Consider the following 18,660-nt stretch of genomic DNA (forward strand, 5'->3'; position numbering starts at 1 on the left):
GAGAGTTATTTATTTTTGTTTTGTTTTGTTTTTAACATATTCTCTGATAGACGTGTAACACCACCATTAACAATAATGGCCAAAGAATACACGTTTTTCTACATCTTTCTGGTGCCTTTCCACCCTTGATTGCTTTCTGTTTGTGTTTTGTGTTTGCTTTGTCAGTGCAGTCACAGACTCTTCCTGCTGGGGAGTCTTGTCAGGATTTAAAATGGCTCCAAGCTGACCTCCCACACAGTCCTCTTCTCTTCCATGGAAAACATATGTACATATATTTATCCAAAAAAATTCTGAAAGTGAAAGCCAATTCCAATACAACAATCACTTTCCTTTGTTCTGGAGAACCCATTTATTTTCTTTTGGATTGTCCCAACAGGCATCAGACACTCTTTCTGGCTGCTGGACTCACTGTTGGAAACACATACAGGCTTCTCAAAGAGCCTGTGGAAGCCCCTGTATGTACACTTAGGCAGAGAAGCTGACATACCTGCTGCTTTCCCTTGGGTTAAGGGATTGTGTGTGTGTGTGTGTGTGTGTGTGTGTGTGTGTGTGTGTGTTGTGTACAGGTGACATGTGGACAAAAGTAATACCAGGACAGCTTTTTTCAAACAAACTTTCCAGACAAAATCTCTGCCACTATCAGTTCTGTTTACCTAACTCTATCCTTACAGTGTGCTCAAGACATCTGAAACTGATTTAGGTCTACATTCTGTATAAAGTTATTCATACTATCTAGTATTATCAGACTCAAAACCCTCTCTTTGTCATTCAAAAGCCAATAGATGGATAGGAGGGTTGGGAGGAAGGTGGCAGGGTGCTATCTTTATAAAGAAAATCCACAGAGCTGAAATGACCTCAGCAACTGGTTCCTGTGATCCTGCAGCAAGGCTTTCAAACCGATAGCACAGAGTAACAAGCAGGAATTTAGTAGAGAGAAAGTGAGATAAGCACATTGTGCATGCACTGAATAGATGTCTCTGAGACAATGATGTAGTTCTTACACAGAGTCTGGGTTTATAAAGGAATTGGGGTCCCTCTGTTCTTGCCCTAGTTTCTCATATCCCTTTAAGTGTTTTATTGCTCTTTGTATATCCCTTAGCAAATTTTCATTGTGAGGGTTCTCATGACCTCACAAGAGGTGCCTCTGGTAGTTGTGACATGGTCTTGAAATGATAGTTTCCTTAAGGGGTTATAATGAACTCTACTGGGGGAGGTTTGACATTCCAATTCACATTTTCCAGATATTTGTCTCTTTTGATCAAGTTTTCTGCTATCTAAAGTCATGATTTATGGACTTTCTTTGATGGATATGTCTGATGTTCTCCTTGTAAATTACTGTCCTTCATTGTCCTCTCCCTATGCACCTGCTCCTGGCTGACTATCTACCTAATGCTTTCTTTCCAAACAAAGGTCATCTTAGAAAACTCAACTGCTCAAAGTGGCTTTTAAAGAGAAGGAAGGCTGGTAGTGAGATAATGGGAAGACTTCTTGCCAAGGGTGGCATTCAGATTCAGGAAACTTCTTCCATCACTCAGGGCATGTTTTCCTTTCTTTTCTGCCAGTGTGATAATAATTGATCATTATCTTCTAAGCCAGTCCCCGTACCTCTTTGTTTTTTTCCCCCACAATTCTTTAAACAAGCACATATTTCCCCACAAATTGAACATTAGTCTACTTTTAATTAAATAACAGGATTACAAATTCTAGGCCTGGACTTTGATGTTATTTGAAGAGTATCAGATATTCCAAATTCTGAAAAACTAAAGATTATGGATTATGAGGTCCTGGGACAAATGTTTTTTTAGTTCCATTTCCTGCAATAACTGATGGTTGCAGGTAGTGTCCCAGTCACTTAAAGGCTGAAAAAATGTGAATCAAAGGAAAAAAAAAAACAAAGAATAACTTTAGCAGGGTCAATTTGCATAGTAGAACTAATCTAGAATAGGGCAGCATAAGACACATTCCATTGGCAATATCACTGTTTCACTACTGTCTACAATGTGATTCAGTCTTTTTCTTGATATCTTACACAAAACTTGCATTTTAACCCCATTATTACACTATAAACAAAGTTGTCATCTTCAAGATTTTGTGATATACTCTAAAAGATATTCTCATATCTCAATAGCCAAACTACATGCCCTTCAGTGGATAAAAAATGTGATATATATATATATATATATATATATATATATATATATATATATATACACACACACACACACACACACACATACACACACATACACACACACACACACACACACACACACACAATGGAACTTTCCTCAGAAATAAAAGAGAACAAAATCATGGCATTTGCAGGTAAATGGATGGCCTTGGAGAAGATAATGCTAAGTGAACTTAGCCAATCCCCAAAAAACAACCAAATGTATTCTCTGATATAAGGAGGCTGACTCATAGTGGGGTAGGGAGGGAGAACATGGGAGGAATAGATGAATTCTAGACAGGGCAGAGGATTAGCATGGATGGTGGAATGTGATGGACATCATTATCCAAAGTACATGTATGAAGGCACGAATTGGTGTCAACATACTTTATATATAACCAGAGATATGAAAAATTGTGTTGTTTATGTGTAATAAGAATTGTAATGCAATCTGTTGTCATTTTTTTAAATAAATTGAAATATGAAAAAAAGAAAATTTACACATGGATAGAAAAAATATCGTGCATACAATATTTGTTACAATTAGAAATTAGAAAAGAAAAAGACAAAGTATTTTTAACAGGCAAAGTCAAATATATCCTGATTAAGCTTTCTAGAAAAACCATCTCTCAGCATTTTATTTTGCCCCCATGTAAATGAAAATATAGACATAAATAGCTAGACTCTCTTCATCTTGTAGTTACTGGAGTGCTCTGTCCCTGGTTTCCTTACATTCGACATGGTGGTCATACTTTTCTGTTGGCCAGTTCAAAACTATATTGTAATTTTAATGGCAGTATGCATTCCTTTTTATGAATATATTATGTTTTGCTTAACTAATCAATCATCTACTATTGAATATTTGGGTGGAATTTGTTTCTATGTAAACTGCAGTACTTTGAACAAATTGTATGTGTATCATTTATATTGATTTATTTCCTTTCAGTAACCACAATAATATTGCCTCTTGTGGTGTGCATTTGCATTTTAATAGGTATTAAGCCTTAAGCCAAAGGCACACATTTCTAAAATAGAAACTCAGGTATCAGTTAATGGGAAAAGGATATATTTGAGGGACATATTATCCCTTTCTGTTCCTGGAGAAATCTTAGTAATTAGACAATTGCCTGTGACTGCCTACTCATGAATCTCAGTCAAATTATGTGTGTTATTCCTATGATAAGCCTCTTTTAATTATTAATATTTTGGCAAATAATCCAAAACAAGCTATTTCTAAAAATATTCATTTGCAATGATCCACAGAAATTCTAGATGCTTATGTAAAATTCATTTAAAGTTCTCATATCTGCTGAATTAGGTTAGCAATCATACTTAATAGTCTCTCTTCTGCATTCCATTGGTTCATTCTCTTGGATCATTTGAAAAAGTTGTTATCCCCCAGAGAATTATGTAATAAAGTAGTAAGAGTGGGGAACAAAATGCAGATGATGCATTATATTATTAGGATTTTAATATTTATTAGAATTTTAAGAAAAGCATAGATTTTTTAAAGTTATCTATCTCATAGTTTACGATTTATTCAGTCTTCATTCTGAGGATTTCTAGAACTTTTAGAGAAATACCATAATAATACAGGATGGAAGTGCTTTTGTTTCACTGGTATTGCACATTACAGTAAAACACTTGCATAAGAAAAACGTGCATTATCAATGTGGATGAGTTTAAGGAAAGTGCACTAAAGATTCTGAGCTGAAATTGTACTCTTGTCCAATGTTTTAGTCTCTTACTTAACCTTCCCTCATGGTAACATAGTGTACATGACAATTGCCTTGAAACTAAAAACTATAAACTTTTACCAAGTCCCATTCTAGACTGCTCAATAAAATGCACAAAATTGGAAAATGTATGTTATATTGTTGAAAGCTGAGAACTTTTGATTAGGCTTTAATTTTTTAAATGTAACTATCTTTACAATCTATCAAATTGCGTCTCCCCCCATTGCAGTAAGAATGCTTCCTTATATGGTTAGTTTAAAAGTGTAAATAATAATTATAAACCAACGGCAATATTAAATAAAACTCAAATTTATCTGTCATTGAAAAAAATGATGATAAATCACCTGTGACGTGAAGAAAAAAAAATTGGGGTCAAGACAACTTTGTAATTAATAAGTATTGTGTCATATTTAGAGGAGCAGTATTTTACTTAATATTTGCAGTCACTAGAAGGAACCATTTGGCACAAATCTTTCATAATTTATATTATTGGGGGGGGGGAAGGATCCTGTGCCTTTAATTTCCCTTTCTGAGCAAGGGAAGGCTGCACACCACTGACAAGCTCACTTGTTCCTGTCTTTAATGTGCAATCTGTTTTCTCCAGCGGAGGGCACTCAGTGTATCACAAACTCAAGCATTAGCACCAACAAGCTCTGAGCATCATCAGTCTCTGGAAAGCCTTCTGAATTAGACAAGGGCTGCCTCTCAGCACAGCTACAAAACACTTTAAACCTGACCAGCTAAATGGATAAACCTAGCCTGCATAGCTTTTAAACTGGGGTCTCATACAGCACAGGAGGCCTGCTTGCTTCAAGAACTGAAAATCCAGAGGATGAATGGCTTTATCTGGGAATGGCAAAAGCCAGCACAATAAGGAATGCCAGGTATTCTGAAGATTTTATTTTTTTCCTCTCTTTTCACAGAGAAGTTGGTTACCTCCGAGATGGGGCTGTAGCTCTTTTGCACAGATTGCCAATTACTGCTGATGGGTCTCTGGTGAATTACACAATGGTCCTCAGAGCATAGAGGCCCTCCCCCCTTACCCACCCCCCCCTCCAACGGCTTCCTCCTCCCTGCCCCTTCATTCCACCCCGTGCTGATTTTTTTTTTAAATATATATGTATATACATATTTTTTTTTGCCTGTCTTCTCCGGGGAAGTTTGTATGGGGCTACTAGCTCACATGCGGGATCAGAATGGTGTGAATGACAGCCGCACTGTGTCATGAAGGTGGTGGTGATTTCAGCACGAGAGACCAAATAAGAAGAAAGCTGAGAGAGGGGGGAAACGTTTTTGGATGACAAAGGATGGGTAAGTGAACTTTTGTTGTTTCCTTCTTAGCAAAGCTGATCCTCTTGCTTTCCTAGCCTCTGTCCTGGCATTAGCTGATAAAAGACGTGGAAATAGGCAAAAAGCGGCAGCCTTGAGTTTCCCAGTTGACTCACTAGAGTTGGTATTATATTTTTAGATCATTTTCCTTTTTGCAGTGTTTTTTTTTTTTTTTTTTAATCCATAAATGCATAACGCGGACTTAAACAGACTCTAGAGAAATATCTTTAAGACCGTCTCTGCTGCCTGCGTATCCACAGCTTGGGAATTGAGCAGGAGATAAATATTGTGTTTGCCTCTGTTCCTTGTTAATATTAGCCACGCTTGTATTTCTGGTTGTTGTCAGGAAGATTGTTAACACTTTACTGTGTGTGTGTGTGTGTGTGTGTGTGTGTAGGGGTGGGGTCCTGACTTTATCAAAGGTTGCACAAGGGCTTGTTTTATCTTTGAAGCTGTATCCTGAACACAGCTTCCAAATTTCCAGCAGTCATTTGCCAGTCTTATTTTTTCAAGTGTGACTGGCTTTATCCCCCCCCCCCCACCTTCCTACTGTCTGGGAGAGCTGGAATGTATTTCAATGAGTCTGTAGCTGGCAAAAGGACAGAGCAAGATCGAGTTTTAAATTAAAAAAAAAAAAAAAAGAAAGAAAAAGAAACTTAACTGTTTGAGAAGAAGGCAGGTTTTTAGATTAGGGTTTGGCTGAATGCCTCTCGGTTAAAATATGAATATTAAAGAGAGAAAAAAAACTGCAGCACACGGTAGTTTTTTTTTTTTTTTCCTCCACCGTTAAGAAATAATAAATCTACTGTCGACAGAGGAAAGAAGTCCCTTAACATGCAATGACTTGGAAATGCAGCATAAGTGCCAATAGATTGCAACTTTGCAGGCTTTCTGAAGTTAATGGAGGCAGGGGAGAAAAAAAAAGTCAGTGAGAAATGTGAGCAGTTCCGGATAGTGGGGAGGGGTCGAGGAGTCTGCCGTTTCTTTCCTTGTTTATCCCTGAAATTTGCAAAAGCAACTCTGAAAAATAACAGCAAACTAATATACACAAGATTATTTTGCATTTTATGCAACTATTTAGTAAGAATTTGACAATCTTAACTTTGGAGTGTTGTCTGATAAGGGTGTTTCTGTCTCCTAGCTCATGTGCCACTGGGGTTGGAGTCACAGTATGCAACAATATATGCTTATTAACAAATCCAGACTACCTCATGTTGTTATCAGTCTTCACACTATGCTTCATGGGCTGCCTATGCTAGTCCCAATGCCATTTTTCAGAGCTCCTATCTTTCCATCCCATTACGCAATAAGTGTACAAATTCAGGCAGGACAAACTTGGATTACCTTGACAGCTTCCTGAAGCTCCTTTGCTAAATCACAGGCTCTGTGCTCAACTAGGAAAGATGTGCAAGTACTGGGCTTACCCAGTCACACTTTTGCAATAGTACATTTCCTTTTGATACTGTTGTTCAACACAGTTAACTAGCCAAATATTATTATTATTATTATTATTATTTATTATTATTATTAAAATCTCAGCTTCCAGTGAAAAGAAAGGCTCTATGCTTTTCTGTTGAGATACATACACAGGAACTCCTGAAACTCGGAAAGCCTTTTCTTAGTTCTACAGCTCTGTGGTGATTTGAAGATCAAGGAAGAAAGAATGAAACCTAAACAGCAAATATGCAACACTGAAGAAAATGATGCTTTAGTTAAATGTGTTCCTAAATCAACTGCCCCATTACTGCACTAGACAAAATGCCCCTGATATGAGTAAGCTGGTGGTGATGTATTTTAATAGCTTCACAATGTGCATCTGTCTTCTTTTTAATATTGTAGGTTTCCATTTAATTACGCAGCTGAAAGGCATGAGTGTGGTTCTGGTGCTACTTCCTACACTGCTGCTTGTTGTGCTCACGGGGGCTCAGAGAGCTTGCCCGAAGAACTGCAGATGTGATGGCAAAATTGTGTACTGTGAGTCTCATGCTTTCGCAGATATCCCAGAGAACATTTCTGGAGGGTCACAAGGCTTATCATTAAGGTTCAACAGCATACAGAAGCTCAAATCCAATCAGTTTGCCGGCCTTAACCAGCTTATATGGCTTTATCTCGACCATAATTACATTAGCTCAGTGGATGAAGATGCATTTCAAGGGATCCGTCGACTCAAAGAATTAATTTTAAGCTCCAACAAAATTACCTATCTGCACAATAAAACATTTCACCCAGTTCCCAATCTCCGCAATCTGGACCTCTCCTACAATAAACTTCAGACATTGCAATCTGAACAATTTAAAGGCCTTCGGAAACTCATCATTTTGCACTTGAGGTCTAACTCACTCAAGACTGTGCCGATAAGAGTTTTTCAAGACTGTCGGAATCTTGACTTTCTGGATTTGGGGTACAATCGTCTTAGAAGCCTATCCCGAAACGCTTTTGCTGGCCTTTTGAAATTAAAGGAGCTCCACTTGGAGCACAACCAATTTTCCAAGATCAACTTTGCTCATTTTCCACGTCTCTTCAACCTCCGTTCCATTTACTTACAGTGGAACAGGATTCGCTCAATTAGCCAAGGCTTGACATGGACTTGGAGTTCCTTACACAACTTGGATTTATCAGGGAATGACATCCAAGGAATTGAGCCGGGCACATTTAAATGCCTCCCCAATTTGCAGAAATTGAATTTGGATTCCAACAAGCTTACCAACATCTCACAGGAAACTGTGAATGCATGGATATCATTAATATCCATTACCTTGTCTGGAAATATGTGGGAATGCAGTCGGAGCATCTGTCCTCTATATTATTGGCTTAAGAATTTCAAAGGTAATAAGGAAAGCACCATGATATGTGCAGGACCTAAACACATCCAGGGCGAAAAGGTTAGCGATGCTGTGGAAACATACAACATCTGTTCTGAAGTCCAGGTGGTCAATACAGAGAGGTCACACCTGATGCCCCAAACTCCCCACAAGCCTCTGGTTATCCCGAAACCTACCATCTTCAAACCAGATGCCAGCCAACCCACCCTGGAAACACCAAGCCCTTCCCCAGGGTTCCAGATTCCTGGCACAGAGCAAGAGTATGAGCATGTTTCATTTCACAAAATTATTGCAGGGAGTGTGGCTCTGTTTCTCTCAGTGGCCATGATCCTCTTGGTAATCTATGTGTCTTGGAAACGCTATCCAGCCAGCATGAAACAACTCCAACAACACTCTCTCATGAAAAGGCGGCGGAAAAAGGCCAGAGAGTCTGAAAGACAAATGAATTCCCCTTTACAGGAGTATTATGTGGACTACAAGCCTACAAACTCTGAGACCATGGATATATCCGTCAATGGATCTGGGCCCTGCACATATACCATCTCTGGCTCCAGGGAATGTGAGGTATGAACCATGATCCTCCTAAAAGCATTTCTACTGCGGGGAAGGAGAGGTAAATGTTTGAAGCTCTAGAGGTGTCTCTAATCACTAGAAAGATTAATGACCCTTTTGCTTTTGGGGTTTTGCTCAGTGTGAAAGGTTACTTAATTAAATTACAACCACCAGGAAATTGACTGCTTTTTTTTTTTTTTTAAATGGTTGAAACTTGAAGGAAGTTCATTCAAGGATGAGATTAAGTTGGAATAAAGCATTATGTTAAAACACCTGTTTTTTTTTTTTTTTTTAAACAGTTTGTATACAGGGGTTGGACTTAAAAACACACACACACATGAAACTCTTTTTATTCTGAAACTTATGTCTGGTTCTTGGTATTTGACTTTTGTCATGGAGTAAAGAAGGAGGGACCAGCTTAATTTAAAAACAAAGTAAGTTTACCAAAATTTCAGGAGGTAACAAAGAAGATTTAAACCAAAGAGCACTTTACCCAAGGGTTGATTTTTGTTGTAAATTTTCAGTTTTAATTAAAGCATGCAACAGGGATCTCCTAGCCCTGTCACTTGCCGTTTAGTTATTATACCAGCATAGAGAATGTCAGAGGCCTACTGTGTAATTGTATCAAGCTATTAAGGATCCTTCCTTCCTTCCTTCCTTCCTTCCTTCCTTCCTTCCTCCCTCCCTCCCTCCCTCCCTTCCTTCCTTCCATCCATTATTATTATTATTTTTTAAATTACTGGGGACATAGATCACTTTTTGAAGGTTTTTTTTTTTTTTTTTTTTTTTTTTTTTTAAGTGCTGACTATTTGTGTGAAATGAGAATGAAACTTCAATTCCAGTTTTGGCTCTGTCCTTGTAACTGATATCAGGAACAATGTTGTGGATGATTTAGCAATAACATAATGACAGTCATAACAGGAACTATTTGTCAGTTTTGCTGTCATCCCTCCCCCCCCAAAAAATGACATATGGTCTTGTTAATCTTACACAAAATTAAATGATGCAAATATTTACAAATAAAAGGAGTAAGGCTTGTTCTGGGTATCTCCCTATCTGTAGAAGCCTTGAACAAAGGTGTGCTTTTCATGATATGCTATTTCTGTATACAGGAGAATAAATTCAGACCCAGTTTCGATTATTTAACTTTGAAAATCACTTATAGGACTGTGTTAATGAGTAGAAAAGTAGTCACAAGCTTCTTACTTGTCAATAAATGACACTGGATGTAACTGTTCTTTTCTTGGTAAAACTGATCATAATGTGCAAAGACTCTGACTGCCCAGGCCTTGTTGCTGGAATAAACTAGTGAAGACAGGTTGTGCTCTGGCAATATGCTCTTTTAGTATCTGATTTTAGATGATTTCTTTTTCAAAAGAGTTTTAGTGAGTATTTAAAGACTTTTCCCTTTCTTAGTTATAACAGTTGGAAAACATGATTTTCTCTTTGATAATATATACTTTAATTTTTCCATGATCTTAAATACAAATGCTATTGAAAATGTTTTCAGACAGAGCACTGAATTTGAAACAATATCCAACTCAGTACAAAAATTTGGACTATTGAACTGTTCTCCACAGAATCTATTTTCTCCTTTTTGTGTATCATTGAAAAGAAGAAACGGAATCTCAGATAATAAATCCCTGAAAAAAATCTGTATAAGCAATTTCCCTTAAAAATAAAGAGAATAAAATATTTCTATAAAAGTCTAACAAAGCTTGATGTTTTTCTTGCAGGCCCACATTGATATAATGCAATGTGAATATAAGTAACACAAAGTTGTACTCTTTTATTCTGGGTTCTCCTTGTATTTTGTGTTCCTCTTAGAGGACAGTAACATAAAAAAAGAAAAGGAAAATCCAGGTCTATTCATTCATTTACTCTTAACTTCTGGAATAGAATGGTAATCTTTATCTAGTGAAATCACCAGAAAGAAGAAAGATTCTTAAAAAAATTAGGACCTAAAAACAGGTGTCCTAAAAGTGTTCCAGCATTTAAATTACACAGGTTATTCCTTTAAAATTCTAGGCATTACCATGATAGGAAAAGAGGAAAAAAAAAAGAAAAAGAAAAACTGTGGTACTACTGTGTATTGCATAGATGGAGTATGAGGTTGTGAAATTGCTCCAGCATTATTGAGAATGAAGTGGTTATTAAGGCATTAAAGAAGTAATAATTCTATTAACTATTGTAATGATGCTGTTGAGTCAAAAAGTTTGGTCTGGGGCAGATCAAACTCTCCATGCAGTAAAAAGTGGAAAATCGTAGGCTATATGTTTAACCCTATTGCATTCACTTGGGAAGGTACAGGAGTGCCATCAAACTATATGTAGATGAATATTAACTTGTTTTGAAACACATATATATTAAAGCAAGCAACACAGCCAATTATCTCCCTTTTTTGACAGGGTATTCAGTTAGATGTGGATAAAAAAATAAGGAAAAGCAAATTCTAAGAAATGGTTATTACAAAATCCCCAGTTTATCCTGACTTCTTTGTCAACCCAACAAAAATTTATTCCTATTGAGAAACATCCCTGGAGAGAAAACTATTCTACAAAATGGAGTCAAGAATGGTTTTCCTAAGTTTAAAATTATTTTAGGAAGAGTAAATATATGTTGAATTTGAACTCAGCATTATTCATAAATTTCAAATACCAACAGCTTAGTAACTGAAGAACAATTAATCTATTATTTGTAATACAATTTTATCAAGTAGTTTTTTTTTTATTTAAATGCCAAATTCTACCCAGTAAAGACATAAATATTTTACTAGAAATTGTAGCAACAAGTGCTAATTTTCTAAGATTGTGCCTTTAAGAAAAAAATTGCATTAAATTGAAAATTTACTTTCTACTTAATTTTATATTCAGTTATGATAATGTAAATATAGTTAAAATATTCATTTATCTGTTTCTTTAAAAGTAGAGAGAGGTATCAAATTTTATTATTCAAATGACATCTGTAAGCAACTGCATACATATAACATGCGATTTTTGAATTAATTAATTATAATTATTTAAAACTTTGCAAGTTTTAATTTTGAAAAGCCCACATTCATGTATCATACTAATAAATTGAGAAGGAATCTTATAATAACTTAGGCAGTAAAATTTCTCATATCTATAAAAGAGGAATAGAGTGAGATAGTTATGAATAATTAATATGATTAATGGAATGAGTACAAGAGACACATATATCTCAATCATCATACTTTGAGTGGATCAGTGTGCTTGGTTGAACTGAATCATTTAATTTGTCCTCAGTAAGTATTCAGAAAAGAAAACTGAAAGCCCAGAGGATACCCCTTTGCTTAAAACTTAGGTGGGTTATTGAAAAATGGAGAAAATTGAAATATTTACTTTTGAAAATAGATTATGAATTTATAATCATTATTATATTTATCTCATTAAAATGTTCATAGATTATGAAGTTACGACAATCTGTACACCAAACTTTTCCTTAGACATTGTGAAGAATGAAATTTTGACTACCTGATTCTTCTAGGATTTGTTTTATCAACTGAATATAACAATATATTTATAAAATTATCTAGTGTGAATAGAGGAAAAAAGATGTTTCTAGGTTTTTTTATGTTTAAAAAAAGTACAAATGGTGAAATGTTAAATGAAAGTAGTCTCTAGACATTCAATAATTGAAATGTAATATTTTATTTTTCCATAATACAGGCAGCACTGCTATTAAAAAATGGCAGTTGAGGTGATAATTTAGGTATATATTTTCCAAATATTTGACATTTTGATTTCATTCTTTAAAGTAAGCATGATAAAAGAACATATCTGTTGACAGGTTTGAACTTCAGGTACTTCTTTCACTACTGCAGTGGGTGGTATAGGCCAATTTACACTTATGTTTATTGAAGGCATTAAATCAAGTTTAAATTATTGATTTCATTGTACTATTGACTTCTTTGGACACTTTAGAAGTTGTCATTTTACAGTGTCCTTAATGGATTCCCAAGGACTCTAAGGCAAGTTCTATGTTAAAAGAGGATTCTGAGTTAAGCAGATCCAGTATTGAATTTATCTAAGAGTTTATCAATAAAAAGCTACAGAAAATGAACTTTATTTAGGTGGCCGAATACTGTATCACAATAGAATGTTACAATTGAAACTATATATATTCACATAGGATATATTTATATGTATGCAGATGTGTGATTTATATGTGAGTTTGTATTTATATGCACATATGTAATTGGAGCAGGGGACACAAGAGGACAAAGAAATATTAATATTTTTTCATTAGAATTAATGTCCACTTTGAACCTTTTGAAATATTAGTTTTAAAAAAAACATATTGGGCTACAAAATACCAGGATTTGTTAGTTAGGATTATATTTCTTAAGTTAAACATTTTATTATCTTAAATAGTATCTTTCATCTTCATAGTCTAAAATTCTTTTAAAAATAATTTATGGTAGTAAATCTGTGTCTATCCTTCATATTGTCATTGTTGGTGTGACTTTGGGTTAGTTACTTAATTTCTCTTTGACCCGTCACTCAAATGAGTGTATGTTGAAGATTAGCACTGTATTTCCCAACCCAAAGCAATCCTTAGATTAGTAAATCTTGTAAAATTTTTATATCATTTTCAGGACTAAAAAAGCAAGATGAGATATTAAGGGAAAATGAGCTATTTATGGTAATTTGTTGATAAGAATAAAAAATAACTTCTTGAGTTATTAAAAATTGGTGTGTTCAGGTCAACAGTCGTGTACTGTATCCATGCTTTGGGGAATATGTAACATGCATACACAAATGCATGAGCACATGTGCATGTGCTCACAAATACTTCTCTCTTACATTCTGCCAAGGAGCTAGTTCTTGGGAAAGCACTTAAAGCTATAACTGCTTTTTAAAAAAATTGACTGTCAGAATTTGATCCAATTAAAATCTCTTTTTCAATAGCATTTTCATTAAAATTTGCAAATGGTAGTGGTGAAGAATGACAGCTGCCAAAAAGGTCTGACATGGCTAAATTAGGAAAGATTTTTATACTGACTGAAACTGGTTCAATTATTTTTCTAGAATTAGCTGGAATTTGCATCGCGCGGGCAAAGTTTGAATAATTGGGTACTGTCTAAAGACTCCAAACTGTGAAGTCTGACTACCATTTTAGAAATATATGGCTTTGAAAAAAAACCTCATAATCTCCACATGATTATAGAACTTCAATTTGTGAGACTTTTCTACACTCAATAAAATCTGATCATTCTTAGTTCTTCTCAAGAACTGCATTTACAGACAGTTTTAAACTTTAGAAGTTGCTCAGTCATATTATCATTGGAACTTGGTGACTCATCTGAGTTTTCATCAGTTTATCATGATTCACTAAATCAATGTGAAAGAGTGGCAACATGTGTATCACAAGATACTAGAAGTTTTGAAAAATCAGTAGTCTTTTGATCAGTGAAAAGCATGAAGTACTGTTGAATATGCTTTAAAAATTAAAATTGCTTTTTATAGAACCAGAAGAGCCATCATTCATGGAGTCAGTTTAATAAAAATCTCAATATTCTTAAAAGGGAAAAGAAATTATGGGGCTATTTTTCTATTGCACTCCATAAGCCATTAAAATTTTAAATGTGAGCTGAGGAAAGTTGGGTAAAACACAGTATTTCCTATAGTATCAAAACCACTGATTTTTAATGAATATCTGCTGACTACTGCTAGACATGTACAAAGGCTATATATTAAACTCCTGCTCTAGGGTTTAAATACTGCCAAAAGAAATTAATATCTAGATAAATACAAGATGAGTCCTTTCAAAAAATAAAATATGTGACTTCATCAATTATATTGTAATATTTATAAATACAAGATTTGCAAGTGAAATGAAGGAAAAAAGCCTTATACACATTAAGAAAAGGTAGAAAAAATGGGGAAAATTTAAAAATCTTCAGACATATCTTGTACAAAAATTATGAAGAAGCATGACTTATCAAATCAAACAATAAAAAAATACATAACTAAGGTTGTGGTATTTAGAAATATTGTTTGCTCTTGAAAATGAATTATCCTAATATCTTTTTGTGTTGAACAGAAATGATTCTGTTCAACACAAATATAAAAGTAACTAAAATATTATTGCATTTAATGAATGACATACAATTAAATACCCATATATCATATGTAATTATTTATAAAATGCTGAAATATATATTATATAAAAACAGTAGAGTAACACACATTTCACTTTTGAATAAACCTAGTTCTATCCTAACTTTTCCAGTTTATAGGATTTGTGTCCAAAGCCAACATTCTGGGTAGATACAAAAAAGGGGAATTTAAAGTCATAAAAAAAAACCCTTCTTGTTGCCTCTTTCATTGCCTCAGTTCAGTCTTTTTCTGAAATTTGGGATCTCCTTACCACCATATCTTGGAAGGTGGTACTTTCTGCTTTACCCCAGTTTTCCAATTTTTACTGAATTTTCACACTTCCAAGATAGGGGCAAAGACTTATTCATTAAATCCAGCAAGAAAGATCATCTTATTCCTTGCCTTATATATTGAAAACACATTTTTTTCCTAATAAAAATAAGTTACAGTACACATTTTAGTCAAGTTTTAAAATAAAATTGTAAGTTCAAAAGAGAAGTTTCAGGTTCAAAACCTCTAGCACACATGTAAAATTTTCATTTTTATCTAATCTGTTAATTATTGGAATCTTCAAATTTCATGGAACTTAAAAATGGAAACGATTTTTTATATTTGAATATTTATTTTAAAAGCTTACTTGTTTCACAGCCTACAAACTAAGTTGAATATTGATAGGTTAAGAGAAGTTGTTCTTTCTTTAGGATCTAGGAAAAGAAAAACAATATTCCAAAATAGGAATACATAGAGTTATGAATTAATTCTATTCGGAAAATTTTATAGTAAAAGGAAAACCACCTGGACACTAATTTTGGAATAACAAATGATACAGAGAAGGAGAAAAACATGCTTGAGAAGGTTTTGTTCTGAAAAGGTTATAATACTTAATTCATCTGAACTCTATATTTTTACTTTAAAGGATTAACAATTGTTTAGCTACCTTCTTTTAAAAATAAATGTCATTTTATAAAGCAATGAAATTGCACAGATAGTATTAAAACAAACAAGCAGAAATAGTCTTTGGGTATAAATTCAATACTTTCTTTTTCAATTTTTCCCTCCTCCTTCAAGTCACACTTACTGACTCATTGGTTCTTTCTTCTACTCCTCGACATCTACATAATTGAGGTGTTGAGAATTATTTAAAGGTGATTTTTTAATTTCTTGTAATAATTCAACAAATGTATGAAATACATTTATGTTCAAATGAATCCCTAACTATATCACTCGTTTATTACATCTTCATTTTGATCATGATGCATCTCACTATTGAAATATTTGATATTTATAAATTTATATTGACACCAATAATCATCAAGTATTTCTAAAAGACTAGGAAAAAATGAAAAAAAAACAATTATATCTAAGTTTTTTTTGGTTACCTTAGATGAAAAATTGATATTCTCTTCTGTGTTTATAGATCTGTAAAAGTAATAGTAGAGAGGTCAGCCTTGAAGCCCTTCAGGTTGATGGTCTAACCACAACATGGACTGATATTGCATTGGTCCAGTGGTTGGATCAAGGGTGAAAGAGAGGTCTCATATTTGAAACTGACTCACTTTACTTCTCTAGTATTGGACAAGTAAATATATATCTGACCTTTCTCTGATATAATTTTTCTATCTATTGAACTGGGATAATAACTTTCCAAGTAACTTGCTGAAATGATTAATGAGGTATTATTTGAAAAACCACTCTGAACTCCTTCCTAAGAGTTAGTGTAAATATAAATGATTATTAACTATATGCCCAACTATCTACTATAAAATGAAAAATTCAATGTGGCTGTATTATTTTCATTGTTATTACTAGTTATATAGATGCTTACAATCCTCCCTGATGTAGAAACAAGTATGTGGTTACATTTTAACTGAGGTGAATAATAAACCTGACCTTTCAGTTCCTTCTCTGGGCTGTAATTCAGTTTGGGTATCTGACAGTAATATTTAATAATACCTCAAGATTTGTAAAATATTCCCTTGGTTGAACATTTTATTCACCTTTTCAGAAAGCAGCATTATAATTCTTTTATTGGTACTAACTCTGGAGATGAAATGGGTTATAAAAACAACTTATAAGTTCTCAATCTCATCAAATATTGCTCTTTCAGTTCATTTTCTTAACAAGTGAAGGAAGTTTTAATGCCTCAAATGTTTATGGATCTCAAACAGTGATTTTCAACAATATATGGAACGACCCTTATGGATTAAAAAGTTAATAACTAACTTCAAGAACTGATAATTCTGTAGCATACACACACACAGTCATTCATGGCTTAAAAACAGGGATGTGTTCTGAGAAATGCTTCTTAATGGAGATTTCTCATTTCATCATTGTGTGAGCATCATAGAATGCACTTAAATAAACTAAGATTGCTAAAATGTCACTGGGGAATGTAATCCAATGGACCACCATCATGTACTTAGTACTGCGTCAACTGAGATGTTGATATATAGCATACAGCTCTGTGTGTGTATACACACACACACACATATATATATCTTTAATGCTTTGATGTGTGTAATATTTATATTTGTTGAATATAAACTGAGTTCTTATTTGTTGCAGAAACACGTATTGCATCATTCTTATTTTTGTGTCCTTTTAAGGTGAAATACGTTTTTAAGTTTCCTCATGGACCATTTCCCATAATACCTTTGTGTGCTATTAAATAGAGAAGGCAACAGTGGGAATGGTCCTTAGCAAATTCAAAATCCATACAAACAAAAAAAAAAAAAAATAAGAATCTTCTCTTTTCTAGAGAAGACAAGGGGCATGCTTCGTGATTGGAAAAGCAGAATTATTCCAGTATGGGGAATTCTGCTCGTTGATATGTCTATTATAATTTGATTTTCTGGAATGGAGGAAATAACCACAGGATGGGTTCAGGGATCCACAGCTCACTATGAGATGTACCTGAGCTAAAACTCCAGTCATCACCTGACCTCCACAAGTTCTTACTCTGACCAGAGGATCACAGTGATGTTTTGGATCATGAGATATTAGTGTCATTTCAATAATTGTCTAGAAAGCCACCAAATACAATCACTTCACATTACTCAATACACAGTCAACTTGGCAAACTGCTTCAGATCCCTTTGGGGAGGGCTTGGAGATATAGGAACACTATAATTTTGGAAAAGGTAGCAGATCTTTTTCTCGATGGGATCTGGCCTCGTTTTCATTCAATGTGTTGTATGTTTGTCAGTTGGCTCACGTCTGGGAATAGCTTGTAGAGTTGTGATTCTCTCTTGGCGATTCAAGTTAGACTTCAGTTAATTCAACCTGGAATTCATGTGCTTATCCAGACCAAGTGTGAATTTAGTAGACTACCCATGCACTTCTTTTCTAGGGACAATGTGATCGTCTAGCCAGCATCTTCTTTCTCTTGTGAATCAGGCTATTCTTATGGCTTTGACTTTGTTGTCATCCTGTTAATGATGCCTGTCTTGTCTATGGTGATGAAGAGCTCAGCCAGGACTGTAAAATCCTGGATCCGATTGTTTTCATTACATTTAAGGATCTCAAATTCAACTGTTCCCACTACAGTTTCTGAACCATACAGAGCAACCACAGAATTGATAACCCTAAACTTTCTTTATGCTTTTTTTTTCTACCTATATTGGGTCATAGCCTTTGGTACTCTAATCAGAACTTCTTTTTATTTTAATTTTTATTTAATTTTGAGAAACATTGCTTAAACCAGGCAGGGCTGCACACCTATAATCCCAGTGACTTGGAAATTTGAGACAGGAAGATCCCAAGTTCAAGACCAACCTCTTCAACCTAGCAAGACTCTGTGTCAAAGTAAAATTAAAATAGGACTGGAGATGGAGCTCAGTGGTAGAACACCCCTGGGTTCAATCCTTGGTACCAAAACAAACAAACAGCAACAGTAACAAAATACTGCCTAGATCCCAACTTTGTAACTT

The 18,660-nt window shown here is 34.6% G+C and overlaps 1 protein-coding gene across 1 annotated transcript; it reads left to right on the top strand.

The window, feature by feature from the left end:
• Positions 1 to 5,084: 5,084 nt before the first annotated feature.
• LRRTM4 (leucine rich repeat transmembrane neuronal 4) lies at positions 5,085 to 8,738 on the top strand. Its single transcript, XM_081265383.1, has 2 exons — positions 5,085 to 5,217; positions 7,075 to 8,738. The coding sequence occupies exons 1-2, from the start codon at positions 5,214 to 5,216 to the stop codon at positions 8,625 to 8,627; spliced, it is 1,557 nt and encodes a 518-aa protein (XP_081121509.1). The 5' UTR covers positions 5,085 to 5,213; the 3' UTR covers positions 8,628 to 8,738.
• The last annotated feature ends 9,922 nt before the right edge of the window (positions 8,739 to 18,660 follow it).

The sequence above is a fragment of the Spermophilus citellus genome (assembly GCF_964194105.1).
Source record: "Spermophilus citellus genome assembly, chromosome: 13".
NCBI classification, from domain to species: domain Eukaryota; kingdom Metazoa; phylum Chordata; class Mammalia; order Rodentia; family Sciuridae; genus Spermophilus; species Spermophilus citellus.